A 9,917-nucleotide genomic window follows, 5' to 3' on the forward strand; every position below is an offset into this window, starting at 1 on the left:
GATGGCGGATCCAGTCCATTTATGTCATTCACATATCTAGAACTTGTACTTATTCTTCCCATCAAGTTTCATCCCGATCTCTCCACTCTAAACGTTTTCCAAAATTTCTGTTCCCCCATCCAACCCTCTATGTCCCCGGATCCATTTCGAATTAAAAATGGAGCATCTGAAACTGTGAAACAGGTGCTTATTTTTCCCACCAAGTTTCATCCCGATCCCTCCACGCTAAGCGTTTTCCAAGATTTCAGGTTCCCCCCTCCAACTCCCCTAAATGTCACCAAATCCGGTCGGGATTTAAAGTGAGAGCTCTGAGACACAATATCCTTCAAAATATAAAATTTCATTAAGATCCCATCACCTGTTTGTAAGTTAAAAACACCACATTTATCTAATTTTTCTAAATTAACAGCTCCCCCACTCCCCCCCCCCCAGATGGTCAAATCGGGGAACCGATCATTTCTAATTTTTATAGTCTGATTTTGATATGCCTGCCAAATTTCATCGTCCTAGCGACCGACAGACCAACAGAAATTGCAATTGCTATATGTCACTTGGTAAATACCAAGAGCCATAAAAACTGATTCTAAAATAAGTTTTTCTATTTCTATTTTCGTCTTATCACGACAGTAAATTCACAGTTTTTTGGTTATTCGATGTCTATATAGAATACAGGGATTTTACCTTAGAGAGGTGGACATAAATTCGAGAAAAAAAAACACAAAACAGCATAATTACGTGAAAAATAATCCTATTTACAAGAAACACAACTAAATTGTAAATACTTTGAATGATGAAGATCTATACACTCCCCTCCCTACTTGGAAGGAAACATTATCCGTGCCAGCAAGCGCCAGGCATGACACCATATAAAAAAGTGTAAAAATCGGTAACCAAAATCAGAAAATAACACCATGTGTTTCTGTAAAAAAATTAAAAATAAATAAAACAAAAATAAAATATATCCTTAACAAACCAGCCCGGCTATTTAAAACACTAGACAGCCCTTGCCCCACTTACCTAGGCTTTGTGGTACAAACATTACAATTCATGAAATAACATAACAGAATAAAGCAGAAGTACAAGCATCAATAGAAGAAATATTACCTGCAATAGTCGATATTTCATTCGGTGTCATCAAACGGTAAGTCTGTTCAAGACTTGGGACAGGATCTAGTCTCTGAATCAACTTCAATACCATGTCATCTCCATTCTGTGGAAGTATCCCAAGTTGATCACCAGGCTCAAATGAGACAGCCTTATTCATGGCCACATCTTGCCAAGATAATTTTATTTGAATCGTGCATGGGCTAGAATACATAATACAAGATATGTATATGCTTGTATTGAATCAAACACAAAAGCTGTAAGGCTCATGGCTAGGAAAGCACGAGCCGAAAATTTAGGAAATTCGCTTATGCCTTTGTAACATAGTTATATTACTTCAGTGGTTGCAGCAACAGCTACAACCAACCAAAGAGTAAACCAAGGTCCTTAGTAACTGAGAATGAAAGAAAAGTCTTTTGAACAGGATTGTCAAATCCAAAGAGAGATTTCTATTTGCATCTGGTCAGATATTATAATTAAACTATTATCCCATTACTATTAATACTATCATCCCATTTAGACACAATAGTAAAAATAATTACGAAAACAAATTTCAGGAATTACAATAAAAATCTGAAAGCCTTTACAAACAACAGCAGATCAAAATAAAAAATAACCCTTAGAATCATCATGGTTCAAAACAGATGAAAATCATGCTTTAGCCAGGATGGCAATTATGTATCTTTTTGTCTGCATTTTTTTTTCTTTACCATACAGTAACAGAAATGTGTCTTGAAATTCATTAACATTGAAGTTCTCCGTGTAAACACAGATATTCGTCTTTTTTTAAGATTCGTCTTTATAACAAGAGAGTAAAGTGGTAAATATTTTTAATCTTGTTGGTCATGGAGTAAGAATCTAGTGGAGACAGTATCAAATGCAAGAGAAAGGAAAAAGATCCAGCATCAGAAAAAGTAACAACAAATAACATTATAACGACAATTAACCGAAGGTATTATAATCAAAGGAAGATAAATAATGACACTCTCCCTAAAAAAAAATTGACGCTATTAACAACAAATAGGAAGAGAGGGAGTACTTTTTTATAAACCAAATATATCAACTCTTCAACTTTTCCCAACATAATGCTTCAAGCGAAGATTATGTTTACCTCACACCTTTAGCCTTATTATATAGGATTTGACTCACCAGGGGTCTTGAGTGACCCATAACTTAGCATTAAAGTTTAGTTATCAAATTAAACTCATCCAGAGATTTCACTGGGGGAGAGTAGTGAGGCAAAGTGGCTTGCCCCCCCCCACCCAAAATTATGCTTCCTCTCCCCTCATATTGATTTTTTTTGTATTTCCAGTAAAAATGAAATTATTTAGTACTTATACATTCTACAAATGTATATACATATAAATTACCCCAAATCTAATTCCCTTGAACCTACGCCGCTAAATACATCTCAGCTACTGCTAATGGAGCCTTTGAGTAGGGAAATGCAACTTTTCCAGTAGATGTAATAAACGACATGAAGGATATGGGAGGAGGAAGTGGCTGGCTAGAAATTTAATAGTCTTTTTTGGCTTGATTGAGTGTTGGGCTTTTTTGTGCTTTTTATAGGCCTATTATTTAGGCTTAATATATAGAGGCACGTCCAGGATTTAGTTCAGGAGGGTGGTTTACAAAAAACAAAAAATTAAAAACGAACCAAGAAATTTTTTTATGCATTTTTGTTGGGTTTTAAGTTTGATAAAATTGTGGGGAGGAGGGGTCCAAGACCCTTAACTTTCCCTTGGATACGGCCTTGTGTAGAGGTTTGAATTTTTGTCAAGTTGATTAAAAACGACTGCTCAAATACAAGGGTAGAGTTCTAACTAAAGAAGTTAGCCCAACTTTTGTAAAAATGAGGTGAAAATATATGTCCTACTTCGTACCTCTTTCTAAATTTCCCCAAAAAAATTAAATGAAGAAAAGTTCAATTTTTTCACATATAAAGACTCAAAGGGATATATGACCCCTTGCATCTGCGATGAGTTTTAGATTTAAAAAAAATTCAATTCCTTATGAAACATTTTACTATACAAAATAGTAGTTGTAGCAGTAGTTACAAAAAGAAATTTCTAAGAATTTCAAAATAGAGTTTCAAACCCTTAACTTTTCTTCCTTTTCCTAGTTTTAGATTTTTAGCCAAGAATTGCCAAATCGTTTTTAAAATAGTCACTAATAGGAAAAAAAGATAGTTTTTAATACAGTAAAAAAAGACAAGCAGCGTTAAGCACCACCTCTAAAACCTACATTAATTTCTATTACAATGAATAGGGATCTAAAAAAACGGGATTTCAGAATTCTCAGATCAAATGTAACAGGTATAAATTCAAAGAGCAACATATTTCGGCTATATATGCAGAGGTTGGTGACAAGTGCCTCATTTTGGACACAGTTCTGTCACTAGAGATATTTGCATATATACGGAGCCAAAACTGACATTTACCCATAAATCATGTTTAAGGGTGATTTGTTATTTACTCTGTCAAAGTTTGTCGTTCTCACATTTCGCCTGCTTTAGACTAGTTATTTTTTCAAATATGTCCCTTCCCAATAAACGTATATGGTACCACCAGTTTAATATTCCTTGCCAAAACTTACAATTGTTCCTTAATGTTAGGTGAAAGAGAGAGAAAGAGAGATGAATAATAGAAAGGGCCTTACCCAGCGTCTCTGCTACCAGCAATTACTTCATTATATGTCACCGTAAGAGGTAGAACTTCTTCCCCAATAGCATTGGAGAAATCTAGAAAATTATATATTTTAAATAGACACTCACCAGGGAAAATATTTGATTTTTACTACTCCATATTCATTTGAAATAACTTGACAAAAAAGCGGGACATACAGTATTTCCCTTCAAATGGCGTTAAAATTTTATGTTACTTAAAATTGTTTGCCTTTGGTGTTAACAGAATCCAACATTCCAGTTGTGGCGGTAACAGAATTAAAGTTAAAAGCAACTTGCAACAGTAGCAATCGAAGCCCAAGAAATAAAGATTTTAACAGCAAATAGATATTCAAAGAATCTGTCTTATATGGAAATTCTGAATACAAGAAACTTGTTGAGTTTCAAGGTGACTGAGATACACATAAAATTAACAGTAAATTTCCCAGAAGAGAAGAAACAGCCATTACAAAAGAGGTCCAATCTTCCTTTTTTTTTTTTTTTTTTTGGCTTCAAGATGGAACCAACCAATTTTTTCTATTTTACAGAAAGAACCACATCATAGCAGACATCAAATTTCTGCCATTTCCTAACACAAAACAACAATTTTTACCTAACTAGTGTCCAAATTCTATTGAGCAGACCATCTTAGATAGTCAATCAATGTAGAGCTATTGAGTTGCTAATCATTAAATTATTTATCTGATTTAGATTGCCATTCAAATTCTGCTAAAATTCAAAACTTTGGTTCGAAATCATAGTGTCATTAGATCCATATTTTGATACAATATCCTTTGTGGCTGTTTTCGTCTGATGCTTTGCTAATTGGTAGTTCTGTCTTGAGAACCAAAAAAAAAACAAGAAACTCAAGTTCTGTTTCACTGGATGCAAACAAGGGGACTTGCTGAAGGATAAGAGAAAGTCTTGAAAAATCACCGTCAGGAATTTATTGTCCAAAAATACAAACAATAAAACAAGGTATGTTAATTTTCAATTGATTACTCTTGTACAAGATAAATGCAAAAGTGACCAATCACTTCCAGAACAAAAAAACATACGTCTGGACAAGGCGGAAATAAGAAGCTTCAAAATAAATCCAAAATAGGTATGTCTTAGTTTTCAAATGATACCAAAACTCCATGAGACCTTAACCCCAATCAAGGCTATATTGTGTCAAAACAAAATTTTCTCATCAAGCAGGGTACAAAGAAATTAGACCATCTGATCATGTGGTCTACAATTTTTCCAAGTCAAGTGAAATTAAAAGTAAAATTTAAAAAAAAAGAGCCATATCACAGGCAATGCAATAGCACAGCAATGTGAATGCAATGTTTCATTTTGTTTATATTATGGTGTTACCTAGCACAAGGAAACAACAGATTGAAAGATTCTATAGCAATCATTTGAAATCTTCTTAAAAATCTTTAGCAGCCTTAACATGTGATTCAGTACATTCAACACCTGAGGTAAACCAGACATAGGAAAGGTTTAGCTTTAGGCAGGTACTTAGTGTTTCTGTAGGACTTGTCAAGAGTAACAAGACCACACAGAAAAACTTCTGCTTTATTGGTCACTTTTGCATTTACCTTGTACAAGAGTAATCAATTGAAAAAACAAAATACTTTTGTTTTATTGTTTTTTTATGATAAATTACCTGGCAGTAGTTTTTCAAAACTTTCTCTTTTTCTGACAAATCACCTGACAAATTCACTATAGAACAGTTTGTCATTGTGGTTACAAAATTTGTTTACTTAGGGGTAAGTGGTATATGCAGGGACGGGGTATAAGGTGGGACACGGTACTTATCTGCTATCTAACTTTCTTTAAAAAATCCAATAAAGCCACCTAGTATAGTTCATTCAATGGCGGACATGACAGTTCTATCATTTTGGTAAGTTGCTATTTTTGTTTTTGAGAAAATCGACTTCAAAGTTTCGGCTATACCCCCCAAAAAATATTTGGGCAATAGTTTTTTGTGCTTTATTTTGTAACGGTTTGCAGAAATTGTGTGTGCAAGATAGCAAACGAAAGCTAAAACATCAGACCACGTCGTGTGGTCATCTGGTGGAAAAATATGCAACAGTAAAAAAAATCGGACACAATTTGCAAGTAGAGGTCGCATGGTATATACTGGGACAAGGACAAGTGGTATGTAGTGGGACATGTCCCAGTATATACCACATGAATTCTTACAGTTCAGTCCATAAATTGCGTCTTTTCTTATCTGTTTTTACTTGTATCCTAATGATAAAAATAGCTTATACATCTTTTTTTTTTATCAGATTTGACATCAGAATAGAAGAAAAAGCCACAATTTCCAAGAGCTAAGTGGGAGGAATATTCTAATTCGATTGCTGAAAAGGAAGTTGACCAGCATTTCATGATTAAATCAGCTATTGTAGACCTAGAGGCTGGCTTACCAATTAGGGCAGTGGCTGAGAAACACGGAGTGTCACGTTCAGCCCTTCACAGACACTACCAAAAGTATTCAAAACTCAGTGGTGACGAAAAAGCGAATTACAGTGGTGCTCAAAAGTTCGGATTTGCTACTATTTTTACGCCTGAAGAAGAAGCATCGCTCTCTCAATACCTGGTGCAAGGGAGCAGAATGTGTTATGGTTTGACCAGTCGAGACACCAGAACCCTTGCTTACAACTACGCCGTTGCAAACAACAAGACTGTCCCAGACAGCTGGATAGACTCTAAAGAAGCCGGTATAGACTGGTTAGCTGGATTTCGGGCTCGAAACCCAGAGCTTTCGCTTAGAAAGCCAGAGGCAACAAGTTTGGGGCGTGCCACAAGCTTTAACAAGCACAATGTACAGGAGTTTTTCTCCAACTTGCAGTCAGTTTTGAAGAAAACTCCATTTACAGCAAGCGACATATTTAACTGTGATGAAACCTCAGTCACCACTGTTCATGTTCCTCCAAAGGTTTTTGCCGAGAAGGGTAGAAAAATAGTGGGCAAAGTAACCTCAGCTGACCGTGGCGTGCTTGTGACTATGGTTGGAACCATCTCTGCCAGCGGGCAGTACCTTCCCCCCTACCTTATATTCCCACGCAAGAAATTTCAGCCTCTCATGCTGACTGGTGCTCCTGCTAACTCTGCTGGAGGAGCCTCGCCTTCCGGATGGGTAAACCAAGAACTGTTTCTGGAATATCTCAAACATTTCAAGACTTACTCGCATGCTTCCCCTGAAAGCCCGAAGCTTCTGATAATGGACAACCACGAGTCCCACATCTGTTCTGCAGTTGTGCAGTTTGTGAAAGAGTCTGGTGTCACTTTACTAACAATACCACCTCACTGCAGCCACAGGTTGCAGCCATTGGACATATACGTGTATTTTCCCTTCCAATACCAATACAACAAGGCTATGGACAACTGGATGCTGTCCAACCCAGGGAAGACCGTGACGATATACGAGATTGCATCTCTTGTTGGCCAAAACCTCCCCGTATCTTTCACGCCAAACAACATAATGAGGGGCTTCAAGAAGACAGAGATATGGCCTTACAATCCAGACATCTTTACAGAAAATGATTTTCTAACCTCTGCTGTAACTGATAGACCTGCACCTGATGCTTTGGATCCAGTTGAAGCTGGAAACAACCAAGCCAAAACCCCAAGTACAAGTGGGCCTGAACAATCCTCTACACCCATTTCAGTTCCTGTGACGCCAGAACAAGTTCAGCCATACCCTAAAGCCAAGCCGCGTGTACTGGGTGGCAGAGGCAGGAAGAAAGGCTCTACAAAGATTCTTACTGACACTCCTGTGAAAAGACAGATTGAAGAACAAGAAGCCGAAAGAAAAGATAAGAAAGCACGGGGTGGCAGGGCTAGAGGAAAAGTTGGGACTGTTGGAAGAACTGGAAAAGCAAAAAAAGACCAGAAAACAAAAAAGCTATTTGTGGATTCAGAAGGAAGTGATGATGAAAAAATGATTCTTGATGATGATAGTGATGACTCAATGAAACTAGGTGAATTGGAAGATGAAAGTGAGAAAGAGGAAGAGATCTTTGACAGTGTCTCTACAGGAGATTTTGTTAAAGTTGTTTACAAAGGAGAGTATTTTCCTGGGTCTGTCCAAGAGAAAAACGAGAACAGTGTCAGAGTGAGTGTCATGTGCATGGCCGGTCTAAGAAAGTGGAAGTGGCTAGACCGAGAAGACTCAATATTTTATCCAAGGGAAGACATTTTGAAAAAGTTGTCGCCTCCTACCCCAGCACCCGGTACAGCTTCCAGAGCAGAGTCATACTTCGTGTTTGTTGACTGGTAGTCTAGTCTTGTGCCTAAGATAATTTTACTTTTGAAGTCGAATTCTTAATGTAGTTTTTATACAATGAATAGTCAAAGTTTTCTACCAATACATGAATCTTTTTGCTATGTCCCAGAGTATACCACCCCATGTCCCAAGATATACCACCCCCGGTACTTAGTGGGACAAATGGTATAAGCAGGGACACCCCCCTTTTTTCTTCTAGCTATACAAGAAAATCTGGAAAAATCACAGTTTATGCAGCAGTTCCGGGGCTTTCATTCGAGCCATAAACCATTTTTCTATTCCAATGTTAACCATACATTTTGGAGGTTTTCCAAAATCCGTCCCTGCATATACCACTCTCCCCTACTATTAATGATTGTTGACACTGACAAATACAGATTAATTGAAACTAAAGTGACTAATTATTATTAAGACTTCAAGTTATGCCTGTGAGAAGGACTACATCTCATTGCTAATAGTTAGGAGATAAAAGAGACTTATACTCATTATTTGATTATTCATCTGAATAGACAATTTAACTCTTTCACTCTAAAAATCAAATATTATATGTTTCAGTTAAGCTAAATACAAGAAATTGGGACAACTTCCTGCAAAACAACATGCAAAAACATATCTTAAAATGAAATTTCGAAGATGAAACATAGAAGACAAAACACTAAAATTAACTTACCAAAAACTCTTCTAATGGTATGATTATTTTTCTTAAATTGAGAAAGCAGTGAGTTGTTTGGATAAAATCGAACTGGAAGCCATGAAGTTACAAGCAAATGAACCCCTTAGGGACAAGTTCAAAGACAGACTTCCGAGTTTTTACCAATCTTGCCAAAGGAAGAGTTTTCTAATGTCAAAGCTTTGCATCATGGTACCTTTCAATCTTTGGAACAATATACATGTGTGAACACACAATTTAAAGGATGAAACATGGGAAAAGCACTTTGAGAGCTAATTTTTCAGATGATAATCTCAGGTCACTTCTGACATTGGGAATATGAAACATAAAGCCAGGAATATCTACGATTTTGACATCCAGGAAATAATTTTACTATTTCCACAAATACAGTTGTCCATGTAGAGTGTATCAATGTATTATTAAATAATATTATATATGATGATACGTAATATTAATATTATAAATGGAAGAATATATCATTAAAACAACATCTATGTTTTGAATCTTTCTAATTTGAACCTCTAGTGTGTAGTTAGCCCCCTAACTCCTGTGTGACAGACAATATGGCCCTCTGGCAAAAGCATTTGTAGACTCCTGCTCTAACAGATAGGGATTCGAAACTTCAGCCACAATTCTTCCTTGTTTATCTTCCCAAATCCTGGCTTTTAGAAAATTATATTTCCCTACTGTTCAACTTTCTTCCATCAAGGAGAAATAAAGTATCAGTGAATAAAAAGAAAGAACAAAAAAGTTGGGGAACATTTCCTTGGAATTTACAAATAATTCAAAAACTTTGAACAATACAGCTAGCCTAAAAGAATAAAATGACAATATGGGACTTACACTCTGTGAAGTGAGGTCTTCCAGGAGCATCTGCAAAAATCAATTCCATATTTGATTGAACAGGTTCTTGGACAGATTCTGTGCCAATAGTAACAACAACTTTTGTTGGTAGCTTTATGTGGAATGCTTCACAAGTAGCCTAAAATGGACAATGCGTGGTCTAAATGGACCCAGGTTTGTCTTGACTTTCTCTTTCTACCAAACTTCATTCTTTATAGTTAGGCAATTCTTAATTAATTATACAAGAGTTGAGCATTGTTAGACACTTTTAGAGAAACCCTATACAATAGTTTCCTTAAGCTTTTAAGCATAAGTAAAATGCTTAATAGGGAATAGAATAAAACACTTGAAACACA

The 9,917-nt window shown here is 36.2% G+C and overlaps 2 protein-coding genes across 4 annotated transcripts in view; one reads left to right on the plus strand and one right to left on the minus strand.

Annotated features, from left to right (window-relative positions):
- LOC136027188 (tRNA N6-adenosine threonylcarbamoyltransferase, mitochondrial-like) overlaps positions 1 to 9,917 on the plus strand; it is a 373,253-nt gene that overhangs the window by 138,878 nt on the left and 224,458 nt on the right. The gene's annotated exons all lie outside the window — the stretch shown is intronic.
- The window catches only part of LOC136027180 (nitric oxide synthase 1-like), a 29,853-nt gene that overhangs the window by 13,358 nt on the left and 6,578 nt on the right, over positions 1 to 9,917 (minus strand). The window contains exons 1-3 of one of the 3 annotated variants that reach the window (XM_065704186.1): positions 9,562 to 9,798; positions 3,763 to 3,844; positions 1,105 to 1,307 (exon numbers count right to left, since the gene is read on the minus strand). In XM_065704186.1, coding sequence (XP_065560258.1) covers positions 1,105 to 1,307; positions 3,763 to 3,844; positions 9,562 to 9,610 — 334 coding nt within the window. In that variant the 5' untranslated portion in view covers positions 9,611 to 9,798. Of the gene's footprint in view, positions 1 to 1,104; positions 1,308 to 3,762; positions 3,845 to 9,561; positions 9,799 to 9,917 lie in introns of those variants that run through there. The other 2 variants (XM_065704185.1, XM_065704187.1) reach the window with 2 other exon arrangements.

This window comes from Artemia franciscana, chromosome 5 (assembly GCF_032884065.1).
Source record: "Artemia franciscana chromosome 5, ASM3288406v1, whole genome shotgun sequence".
Classification (NCBI taxonomy): domain Eukaryota; kingdom Metazoa; phylum Arthropoda; class Branchiopoda; order Anostraca; family Artemiidae; genus Artemia; species Artemia franciscana.